General features: G+C 34.8%; 1 protein-coding gene across 1 annotated transcript; it reads left to right on the top strand.

Moving 5' to 3' along the window:
• The first annotated feature begins 4,220 nt into the window (after positions 1-4,220).
• On the top strand, positions 4,221-12,198 carry LOC142623261 (cellulose synthase A catalytic subunit 2 [UDP-forming]-like). Its single transcript, XM_075796651.1, has 14 exons — positions 4,221-4,760; positions 5,967-6,162; positions 6,248-6,483; positions 6,604-6,706; positions 6,817-7,006; positions 7,553-7,819; positions 7,970-8,315; positions 8,503-8,640; positions 9,004-9,129; positions 9,256-9,468; positions 9,572-9,842; positions 9,946-10,142; positions 10,244-10,594; positions 11,205-12,198. Exons 1-14 carry the CDS (start codon positions 4,680-4,682, stop codon positions 11,787-11,789), a joined length of 3,300 nt encoding a protein of 1,099 aa, XP_075652766.1. The 5' UTR covers positions 4,221-4,679; the 3' UTR covers positions 11,790-12,198.
• The last annotated feature ends 437 nt before the right edge of the window (positions 12,199-12,635 follow it).

Here is a 12,635-nt window from a genome sequence, read left to right on the forward strand (position 1 = left end):
CGTAAATTTATACAATTTTTTCTACTAACATCTTTATAATAAATTATCTTTTTACAATAATTTATTAGATATTATAGATGTACTAACAATCAAAGTGTGCCTCATAAAAAAAATAATCAAATCTAAGTGTGTGTTTGGGTTGCAAATGAGTTTAGGTTAGGTGACATCTTCTTGTACTTTCAATTAAAATATTTAAGTTCACATTCCTATTTTTTCACTTAAAAATGTATCTAAAAAAGGGTGTTTTTTTTTAGCTAATCATTTTCAAAGAAAATATACTCTTAAGAAGTTAAAAACTTCATCATTTTGAGTAACCAACGTATTTTCCTGAGGTATGCTTATTAGATTAAAAATCGGTCTTAGTCATTTTCATAAACTCGAAATTTGGATTGACTATAGTAGAAGGTTGGTACCAAAATGCATCTAAATTTTCTTCGCATGCATTATCGCCGCCTTCCTTACAATTCACGTTGTGCAAAGGCTCTTGAGTAACATGAAGGTTTCTTTTATTTTCTTTTTGCTAATCAAGTAGCCAGAAATGATTAATGAAAGGCTAAAAAATACTGTAACAAGTTAGAGTAACACGTATCTGATATGATAATAATTCAGGAGGATTTACACCAGTTACCGATTGCCAAGTGTAAAGTAAAAGTTGTATATTTTTATTAAATTAAAATTGATAACTTGCATTCATAGTGTAATCATGGAAGTTAAATAACCCAAATCAAAAGGCAGAGTTCTCTTTTTATGGTAGGAACGCAAACTTTCATAATCATACTTTCTTATTCATCCAAAACTAAGAAAAGGAAAAATAAAATAAAATAAAAATATTTTTTTAATATACAAGCACGCATTTTAATTAATCCACCGACACTTTGATGTCCATGTGGCAATGATGGCACACCATAACCATACAACTTTGACACTATCAACCAAGACAAAATATAAAAGACATGTGGAGTGGGAGCCTACCAGAAGGAACACAAATATTGCTCTCAAATCAAATGACATAATCCTACTTAAAAATGTAACCTTGATTTGACAAAGGTGGACAAGGAAGTTTAAGAGATTTGTAGAACGGCAATCAACATGAAGAGTCGCTCATATCACAGAGATTTGTTGGATTGAGTAAAGATTAGGTACAAACTTCAATTCATTTAAAAAAGAAAAAAGAAAAGAACATTGCATTTTTTATTTATGATTTGTTAAGATGGTAAATTGTGATTATAATAAATGATTTTTTATTTAGAACAATCATTGAAACTACTTTTATTTTTATTTATTTATTTATTGATGGGAAGCTATGTTTATTATATAATCTAATCATATCATGCTACCTCAATAGTTAAGAAAGATATATACAATGTTTTTTTTTTTTTGGGTTAATTTGTACAATAAGAGTTGTTTATTGAAAATGTTTAGGTAATAGAAGAACTTATTTTCTCAAATGGTGACAAAAGGCTTTGTAATGTGATAAGCTTTCTCATTCTTTTAATCTTATTAAGTCAGATATGGGTATGAATCACTCTTAACCATGCCAAGAGAATTTACCATACCTAACAAAGTATGGGGGTTTTTTTAATGACCAAAATTATGGTTTTCTATGTACCTTTAAATAGAAGAAGAGAACGTATACATCTCAGCAAAAGCTTTTAACAACTACTACAAAGTCTTGTCCTACTTCCTAATTACTTGAGGCCATAACTTGAAGCATATTATATTTCATTGTTAATCCAATTGAGACCCACAATTGTTTACATAACTGCATATTGGTCAATTCAATCTTATATATTTAATATAATTTGATGGAACCATTTTAATATATAATTGGGTGATAAAGAAGGGTTCACATTTAATATTTATCTGAGGCAGGATTTGAAACCTACCATCTACCATACAATTGGACACATTACATTATTTAAAATAAAAATAAAAAACAAAATAAGCTAATTGTATTAGTTGGAAAATTGAAACCTCTTGATAACGATGGCTCAAAAATCAGAACTCAATGTTTATGGTAAAACCTTTCAAGCTATAGAAAGTTACACACTATTCATATATCTCCAGTCTTTGCTGTGGTTGCTAAAATGATTCAACCTATGCTTCACATATCTTAAAGATTTTAAATGGTGCCAAATCCCATAAACAGATCAACTTACTGAAGTAGGGCAGTCTGTTTATTTTTATTTATTTATTTATAGGAGTTCTAATTCTGAAATTTTTGTATAGATTCAAATTGTGATTACATTTTACACACAATAAATAGGTCATGGAAAACTAGAAACTCTTTAGTATTTATGAATCTCATGTATTCTAATGTGACATGTTATTTTTTTTTTCTAATTAATGAAAGGGAGAGAGAAATTTATGTTAATATTTTAAGATGACAATGAAGAGTCTTCATTGTCTCTTCTGTTATACAAAGAAGAGTCTCTTGGCAAGTTAGTGGAAATGTGAAGTTGGAATTAAGTTTTGGGCTGCTATACTTCTTTTATGATCTTTTTATTTCATTGACCTAAAAGATAATTGATTTTACAGTTTTTTTTTTCTTGATAAAATAAAAGACTACGAAAAATTCTTGTAAAAAAACCAAGATGACAACAGATAATTTGTTGTATTTCTCTCTTACACGTTTGTACAATCAATGTATATAACTATATATACACAAGCATTAATTTACCATAAATTAGTATTAAATTGTGACATCTTAATAAAATTTAGATGGTTTCTCACAACTCAAGAGGCATCCTTTGGTTTTTTTTTTTTTTAGGAATCCTTTGGATCTTTTGATGGGATATATGATGCACACCAATCAAATATCCAAAACAACATTAGGCTTAGTAATGACATTTTGGATATTTTTCATTCAAATAACTAAAGCGAAAAAAAAAAAAGTTGTAATTATATAAGAAAAAGAATAAGTTAAGTAACTTGTAAATAAAATCGAATTTATTTGAAAAAAACACTTAAATATTTAATATAGTTTGGCGATTAACTCAAATCTAACTTGTGTTTGAATAATGCAATATAAATCAATCTTAAAATTTTGATAATCAATTAGATTATTCTCGTGTACAGTCATTTTTTAAAATTTTTATAAACATTCTCGTGTACAGTTCTAGATTCCTAGTGGTGGTAACTTAAAATGAAAAATTATTGAATATTTTGGGAGTACTATAAAGTGTACTCTTTCTTTTTACATGAATTATGAATCTACCATAAATTTAATTAGTGATCCCACCATAATTATAAGTCTCACTAATTAAATTTATGGTAATATCCCTAAGTTATGGTATTACCCACTTAAAATTTAGATAATTTCCCGTTTGATCAAAAAGTCCGAGACCCAGATCAGAAAAACAAAAATGGGAGGGCACATGTGTCATTGCACAAAATAGTCAACACTCCAAATAGTCAACAAAGACAGTACAGAAAAAGCTGCACTCCCCAACAAAATTTTCTGGCAAAGAAAATACAATACTTATACAAGTATACAACACCCTAAATAAATACGGAGAATAAAATATAGAAAAAAAAAATCCTATCACACTCACTCACACGCGCGCGCACAGACACACAAGAACTGTAAAAAATACCCGCGTTGAAGTACAGCTTAAGTTACTATTTACTACTGTATCTTAGTACAGAATACTGATGAGAGAGAGAGAGAGAGAGGGTGTGAGTGTGAAGAAAAGTAAAGACACGATCTAAAGCCGCGTGAGCAGATCCTACTTCTTAGGTCTCTCTCTCTCTTCTCAAATACCAAACAAACCAAAGTGTCACACTCTCTCTCTCTCTCTCACTCAACGTACACACACCTACTTTTGCTTATACACACCAAAACCGTGAGTTAAGAGAGTCAGAAGGTCCCAACAAAAAAACAACAAATCCAAAACCCACTAGATTCCCAAACACAGTCACAGACTCTCTCTCACACCACATTTAGAAACAAAAACAAAAACAAAAGCAAAAACCGAACGTAACCCAAAACAGTTTCTCAGTTCTCAGCTCTGCAGGAAAAAAAAATCATTACTTTTTTTTTTTTTGTTTTTAGAAAAAGAAAAAAGAAAAGAGCTTTTCTATATTCATTTTTACTAACCCCTCCGGTGGGGGCATATCCCAGAAGCCACCAACATTTTCTGGGCCCCACCCTCCCCTCTCTCTCTAACCTTTTGAGTTTTTTCTATCATCTTTGTATTGATTTTAATTGATCTCACTCTACGCGTCCACATTTCCACATATACATTACTCGCTCTTTCTCTCTCTCTTTCTGTCTCTCACTCACATAATAGATTAAGACCAGCCAGGTAACAGAGCAGACTTGGCTTGCTAGGGAATCAAAATCAAAGACTTTTTTTTCTTTGTTGGTTTGCTCTCTCTATATATTTGTTTTAAAAAAATTAATAGACCCACTTATTATTATTTTTTATTTATTTTATCAATTGGGTTGCTCTTTATTTTTGGTTTTGGTGGCTTATTCTATACGTGGGGTTTGGGTTTCTTCTTGTGTGATGGGTGTTGAACATAGTGGTGAGGACGGCAAAGTTGGATCTTTTGGCTGAGTTGGGTCAAGCAGACTCGGTTTCAGATTGATTTCTCAGTTGGGTTTTGTGGATTTGTGTAGCATTTGTTGAAGTGTGCGAGATTTTGCTGTGCTTTTGTGGTGAGTTTGATCAGTGATGGACACAAGGGGTAGACTTGTTGCTGGGTCTCACAATAGGAACGAGTTCGTTCTGATCAATGCAGATGAGAATGGAAAGGTAAGAAGCTAAGAGTACTTGTTTTTTTAATTCATTTTCTATTTTTGGATTACCCATTTGCATTTTTTGTTTGTTCAAATCTGGGGGTTATTAGAAATGTGAAAAAAAATGGGGCTTTTGGTGGATTTTTGATGCAATAGGAGTACCTTTGCTTCTGATTTGGCTGATGAGATTTTTGCTTTTGTGAAGTTTTAGATTTCTTGCTCACATTTTGACTTAGTAGTATTTTGATGCAATATGAGTATCCATGCTTCTGATTCAGGTTCACTGTTTCTATAAAAAAAAAACTGTTTACAGCTTTTGTCGGTGATTGATTTGGTTTTCTGGACCTGGGTTAGAATAAATAAGTGCATCTGAAGGGTGTTTTCCGTTTGGTTAAATTCTTTGAATTTGGTATTGATTTTGGAAACAACTTAAGATTCTCATTCTGATGAACTGTTTGACCTTTCTGACTGTCATGTTTCTTGATGTGTCTCCAAAATTTCTGGAAACCGTTAGGTAAGTTGTGTACTATAAGATTGTGAAATAATTGGGAATGCTGTTGGGATTTCTGCGTATGTTGGAAATGCTGATGGATTCATCAAATAAATTTCTTTATAGGAGATTTCATTAATCTATTCTTCAGGATCCACGTACATTACTGTAATCTAAGCCCACTAGAAAAATGATAAGCTTATGAAATGTTGGAAGGGAGGATGGTAATATTTGTGCCTGTCTGTAGGAAGTAGAGCTTTAACGGTAGAGATTTAGTAGCAGAGCTGTGGTGATATAGAGCTTTATAACTAAAAAGCTGTCCAGTGTTTTGAGTGTTTGGCTAATTATAGTAAATAGTGCTTCAAAGTTCTGGGTTTATAAAGCATGAATAGCGAGTTATATAGCTTTTTTCATATAAGCTGCAAATTTCAGCCGTAGCCTGCTTTCAGCTTAAGGACCCTAAAAGAGCTTAATGCCCCTACCAGACACACCCTTGTTTAATTGGACTTAAGTTGAATTTTTTGTAAAATTTATAATCTTATTCAGGAGCGTGTTAATTTTATAAAATTCAGCAGACTGTACTTTTCTTGTTCTTATTTATTGTTTGTTTTGGTAAGTAGCAAGTTGTACTTGAAGTACACTGATTCATTAACTTCATTATCTTGCTAGATTTTTCACCTTTTGTAATTAGGTGCTTGTAGCACTGAGTTTATGGTTTCTGGGTCTTTGCAGATAAAGTCTGTGAAAGAATTGAGTGGGCAAATATGTCAGATTTGTGGGGATGAAGTGGAGCTTACAGTGGATGGAGAGCTCTTTGTTGCTTGCAACGAATGTGCTTTCCCTGTGTGCAGACCTTGCTATGAATATGAGAGAAGAGAGGGCAATCAGGCTTGTCCTCAGTGTAAAACCAGATACAAGCGCCTCAAAGGTGAGATTGTCCTGCAGTCTTCTATTTGCTTATTTATTGAATTCCCACAAATTTTTAAGTTTCTAACTAGTGATGTCAATTGCAGGGAGTCCTAGAGTTGAAGGTGACGAGGAAGAAGATGACATTGATGATTTGGACAATGAGTTTGATTATGGAAACCTTGATGGTCTTGGGCCTCAGGAAGCTGCAGAGGCAATGCTCTCTGCACGCCTTAACACTGGCCGTGGTTATCACTCTAATGCGTCTGGTATCCCCACATTCTCAGAACGTGAGACATCTCCCCTTAGTCCTGACATCCCTCTGTTGACCTATGGCGAGGAGGTAAATCAGTGTGAATCCTCTCTCTTGTACACATGCCCTTGCATCTCCACATTTTCATGTGCATGTGTGGAAATATGTGATCTGATGAACAGCTTCTAATGGTGCCTTTTATTGTTATAGGATTCTGAGATTTCTTCTGATCGGCATGCTCTTATTGTACCTCCATTTATGGGTCATGGAAACAGAATCCATCCAATGCCCGTTCCTGATCCATCTATACCATGCAAGTCATTTTTCCTTGAGTAATTGATTGTGTATCTTTCGTCTAGTGGCTGTTTAGAATTTATTTTAGCTTAGTCATTGAGCTTAGTGCTTTTGATATCTGTGTCACAGTGCAACCAAGACCAATGGTTCCTAAGAAAGATATTGCAGTATATGGGTATGGGAGTGTGGCTTGGAAGGATCGGATGGAGGACTGGAAGAAAAGGCAGAATGATAGACTTCAGGTTGTACAGCACCAAGGAGACAATGATGGGGGAAACTTCGGTGGAAATGAACTAGATGATGATCCTGATTTGCCCATGTAAGTGACTCTTCTTTGTTTTTCGTGTTTACAATGGTGTTGGTTCTCTCTTTGGACCCAAAACTAAAAGTTTTCTGTTAAGTAATGAGCATTTTTTTCCCAAGGAGAAAGTCGATTAGGATTACTGAGAAGAAACATCTGTTTTAAATACCTAAAAAGGTTACTTGATATGATAGAAAGGTTCTTGCTAGAACCTCCTTTACAATAATATTAATATTAGAGTCCATGGACTGCATCCAGGTAAATACATATAAAATCTAATATGAATCTTTCATTAATTCCTTATATTTTTGGGGGGTGGGGGGAAGTTGGTTGTTACTGTCTTTTCTGCATTAGTACTGTGTGCATGACCTTTATATAATTGATATGTAGCACTCGGTGCAGACAGATTGCTTAAAATTATTAGTAGTCTATTAAGAGGGTGTTACAATATCATTTATGAAATTATTTTGAAAATAAGTTTATGTTTCCTATATTCTGTAATGAATTCTTCATTTATTGATTTACCTTTTCAACTACTTATGAATTTTGATATTTATTTTTCAGGATGGATGAAGGCAGGCAACCACTTTCAAGGAAGTTACCCATTCCTTCAAGCAAAATAAATCCATACCGACTGATTATAATAATTCGTCTTGTTATCCTTGGGTTGTTTTTTCATTATAGACTTCTCCATCCAGTTAATAGTGCATATGGCTTGTGGTTGACGTCAGTTATATGCGAAATATGGTTTGCTGTATCATGGATTCTAGATCAGTTCCCAAAATGGTACCCAATAGAACGAGAAACATACCTTGACCGGCTATCACTGAGGTAAATGGGCTAGTATGTTTTATCTAGTTCCTTCTTTCATATGTCATCATTACCTCTAGTCTTGTCTGCAGACATTCTTTATCCTCCAATTTTGGCATTTCAACTTTTCATATTGGATTTGTTGACTCATCTTTTGCAACTTATACTCAGGTATGAAAAAGAAGGGAAGCCATCTGAGTTGGCCAGTGTAGACATCTTTGTGAGTACAGTTGATCCATCGAAAGAGCCTCCTTTAATTACTGCAAACACGGTTCTCTCCATTCTTGCGGTTGATTATCCAGTAGATAAAGTTGCTTGCTATGTCTCGGATGATGGTGCTGCGATGCTTACTTTTGAAGCACTTTCTGAGACATCAGAATTTGCAAGAAAATGGGTTCCTTTCTGTAAAAAATATAATATTGAGCCAAGGGCCCCAGAATGGTATTTTTCACAGAAGATGGACTATCTGAAAAACAAAGTTTATCCAGCATTTGTCAGAGAAAGACGTGCAATGAAGGTATTGATATCTCTTCATGCAGTTTCTTATATAAATAATTTTCAAGTTTCAAAATAATGTCTAGAATACCAAATAATTTTAATATATGTATACCTTATTTCTTTGAATCTGGTCTAAAAATAAGTCACAAGTAACTTATTATGATTCTTGAATGATATTATCTGATTCATCTTTTTTGATGTAACAGAGAGAATATGAAGAATTTAAGGTTAAAATAAATGCGCTTGTAGCCACAGCACAAAAAGTTCCTGAGGATGGCTGGACAATGCAGGATGGGACTCCATGGCCTGGCAACAATGTGCGGGACCATCCTGGCATGATTCAGGTGAGGTGGTATTTCTCTTACCAAGGGTGACAGTATTGTTAATGTGAAACCTGAAAACTGCTACATGTCTTGTATACCCTTTGAAATACATAAACTAATAGAAAATTTGGTTGAGATGCCATTTGATTCTAATTATGTGCCTTTCTCATACCTTTGTGTCCAAGGTGGTCTTTATGCCACATTGTCAGTGTTTCTTAATTTTTTCATTCATGGTTTCATGGAGTAATGATGTGTTGGTCCAACTGTTACTGGGCCAGAGTAAAACCACCATCTCTAGTGGTTGGTACCTCAAGTTACCCTGGGGAAAGGAGGCAGGATTAGGTGTGATTTCTGCCAATTAAAAACAAAATTTTGCTTTTACAGGTTTTCCTCGGCCATAGTGGTGTTTGTGATGTGGAAGGAAATGAGTTACCTCGTCTGATTTATGTTTCTCGTGAAAAGAGACCAGGATTTGACCATCATAAGAAGGCTGGAGCCATGAATGCCCTGGTAAGGCTTAAGTTTTATCTTTCTGATTTTTATACTTTTGCCTTTTCTGGTTTTTGCTTCATGCACTTTTTATCAATAAATGCATGGCCTGCAATTTTGATATTTGTTTATTTATAACTTCTGAAGGTACGGGTCTCGGCAGTTATTTCAAATGCTCCTTATCTTCTGAACGTTGACTGTGATCATTATATAAACAATAGTAAGGCACTAAGAGAGGCCATGTGTTTCATGATGGACCCCCAATCAGGGAAGAAGGTTTGCTATGTACAGTTTCCTCAAAGATTTGATGGGATTGATCGTCATGATAGATACTCAAATCGGAACGTTGTATTCTTTGATGTATGTATATGCTTCTTGTTGGTATTATATCTGTATGTCTAATACATGTTTTTATGCACTTCTTTTCTGTCATTGAGAAGTCTAATTTCCCAAATTTAAACAGATCAACATGAAAGGCTTAGATGGGTTACAAGGACCCATATATGTCGGAACTGGATGTGTTTTCAGAAGGGTAGCACTTTATGGATTTGACGCACCTACCAAGAAGAAGGCCCCTAGCAAAACCTGTAACTGTTGGCCAAAATGGTGCTGCCTGTGTTGTGGCTCTAGAAAGAAGAATGCGAAGACAAAGAAGGAGAAAAAGAAGAAACCTAAGAACAGGGAAGCATCAAAACAGATACATGCACTTGAAAATATTGAAGAGGGAAAAGATGGTAAGGATTCATTAACAAAGTTGATTGCCATTTTGAGTGTCATATTGTTATATAATAAAGAAGAATATCAAGACAATAAGACTAAACTGTGTTGCAATTGCAGAACCAAACACTGAGAAATTATCCAATATGTCACAAATGAAATTGGAAAAGAAGTATGGGCAGTCTCCAGTGTTTGTAGCTTCCACCGTGTTGGAAAATGGTGGAGTTCCTCAGAATGTCAGTCCTGCATCACTCTTGAAAGAAGCCATCCAAGTCATCAGCTGTGGTTATGAGGATAAAACAGAATGGGGAAAGGAGGTAAGCAAAAGTGAAGATCTTCCAAATTTTTTTAGGACCTTTCTTCTCCAGATTCTACTTTTGTCATCATATTGGCCCCTAAATTTTTGAACGTCAAACAGGTTGGCTGGATATACGGTTCTGTGACTGAAGATATCTTGACTGGATTTAAGATGCACTGCCATGGCTGGCGGTCTGTGTACTGCATTCCCAAGAGGCCAGCATTCAAGGGGTCAGCTCCTATCAACCTCTCAGATCGTCTACACCAGGTTCTTCGGTGGGCCCTTGGATCTGTTGAGATTTTCTTGAGCAGGCATTGTCCAATCTGGTATGGCTATGGGGGTGGTTTGAATTGGTTGGAACGGTTTTCCTATATAAACTCCGTTGTGTATCCTTGGACATCCATTCCCTTGATCGTTTACTGTACTCTGCCAGCCATCTGTCTTCTCACTGGACAGTTCATTGTTCCTGAGGTAACACTCCTTTGCATCATGTTGTGAACCTTCTTGTTCTCAAAGCCCATTTTTTCACTCAACTGTTAAGTCAGAAAAGTGTAATTAAGACAATATAATGGATGTTTTGGGTTGCATTTAAATTTCAATCCCAAGATTCCAAGGTTTTTCAAGAATAAAAAATTAACTTATAGCACCAAGTCAAAATCGTTTAATCTTAAACCTTGTTGGGTAGTGATGTACAGGCTGCTACTCACTTGTGCAAAAAATATGCTGTTTGGATCATAATCTACTTTTGTCTGTCAGGCATAAACATTTTATGCAACTCACTTTGGAAGATCCTTGGGCTTGGGTGGATGTTTCACATTGCATCATTTTGTTATAAAATTTTTGTTGAGAGCTTAATGCATGGCTGTGATTCTTAATTTTAGTCCATTTGCTTACAGTTTCACATTTAAACGATTGGAAAGTACTCTTGGTATGGATAAGGTTGACTGATTTGTTATTTACTTCACTTAAACCCCTTAAACATATTTTGTGATCAAAGATTAAGTTGTCTCATGGCTGGTTTAATTGCTATTTTTCTACTCATATTTGTGCTAACTCAGGGTTCTTAACTTTGTATTTACAGATTAGCAATTATGCGAGTCTAGTATTCATGGCCCTTTTCATATCTATAGCTGCAACTGGTATCCTTGAAATGCAGTGGGGAGGAGTTGGGATCGATGACTGGTGGAGAAATGAGCAGTTCTGGGTGATTGGAGGTGTGTCATCTCATCTTTTTGCCCTTATCCAAGGTCTACTCAAGGTTTTGGGTGGTGTCAGCACAAACTTCACAGTTACCTCTAAAGGGGCAGATGATGGAGAGTTTTCTGAGCTTTACATCTTCAAGTGGACATCATTGTTGATCCCTCCCACAACTTTGTTGATCATAAACATAGTTGGGGTGGTTGTTGGGATCTCAGATGCCATCAATAATGGGTATGATTCATGGGGCCCACTTTTTGGTAGGCTATTTTTTGCCTTTTGGGTCATTGTCCACCTTTACCCCTTCCTCAAGGGTTTACTAGGGAAACAAGATCGGATGCCAACCATTATTTTGGTCTGGTCGATTCTGCTGGCCTCGATCCTAACTCTTATGTGGGTCCGAATCAACCCATTTGTGTCGAGAGATGGTCCTGTGTTAGAGGTTTGTGGGTTGAATTGTGACAAGTAGGAAACACAAATAAAGCTTTAATTGCTTCTCAGCCACTACAATTTCCAGGGATAGTTATGGTGTTGCAGAAGAGAGATTTGTTTTGTGGGTTGAGACTTTCATGCAGTTGCACGAATTTGTGGGATGCAAGTTTTGGTCTGGGGATATGTAGATACAAAAGGGCATGGGGCTGACACATTATTATTTCGTTTTATAGGGTTTCATCAATTCTTTTATTACATTCCTATGAGTTTTAGGGCAAATAATTCAGTACCTGTATTACAAAGAGTATTGAATTATAATTTATTCCCTTTAAGTTGGGATGTGTAGTTTAAATGTCTGTGTTGTTTGTCTCATACACTGGACTTTGGACTTCGTTGTGTATCTTCTCGATTTGGAGTTCTAAATGTTATTGATTTTTTTTATTTTATTTTATTTCTGTCATTCAGTTTATTGATATAAAGCTGGACATCCACATGCTAATTATACTCTGTTATTGGGAAGTCATTCTCAGCAATTACAAGCTGGATTTAAGATGCAAAGCAGGCTTCTTCCCAAAAAATAAAAAAGGAAAGATTCAAAGTAGGCAAATAGAAAATTTATTACAATGTAAACATAAGCATGAAGTCTCATTATGTGTATTCGTCTTATTTTTATGCTAACAAATTTTTTGTTTAGGTAGATATGAATCATGTGATAGTATTTTAACCTTTAGTGTCTTGTCTTGATGATTGTTATTTATTTTCAAGTTAATATTAAATGGTTTATGGTGTATTCAACCTCATCTCTCATAGTAGATGATAAAAGATTTTACCAATTGAGTTAACTGGTATTTACTAAAATTTTGACAGTCTATGAACTTGTTTT

The sequence above is a fragment of the Castanea sativa genome, chromosome 2 (genome assembly GCF_040712315.1).
Source record: "Castanea sativa cultivar Marrone di Chiusa Pesio chromosome 2, ASM4071231v1".
Taxonomy (NCBI): domain Eukaryota; kingdom Viridiplantae; phylum Streptophyta; class Magnoliopsida; order Fagales; family Fagaceae; genus Castanea; species Castanea sativa.

Excerpts from the sequence above, each read along its gene's own strand:
- LOC142623261 (XM_075796651.1), top strand. The coding sequence starts at position 4,680 with ATGGACACAAGGGGTAGACTTGTTGCTGGGTCTCACAATAGGAACGAG. Across the intron at positions 4,761-5,966 it reads ATGCAGATGAGAATGGAAAG|ATAAAGTCTGTGAAAGAATT; the intron begins GTAAGAAGCTAA and ends GGGTCTTTGCAG. Across the intron at positions 6,707-6,816 it reads TCCTGATCCATCTATACCAT|TGCAACCAAGACCAATGGTT; the intron begins GCAAGTCATTTT and ends TCTGTGTCACAG.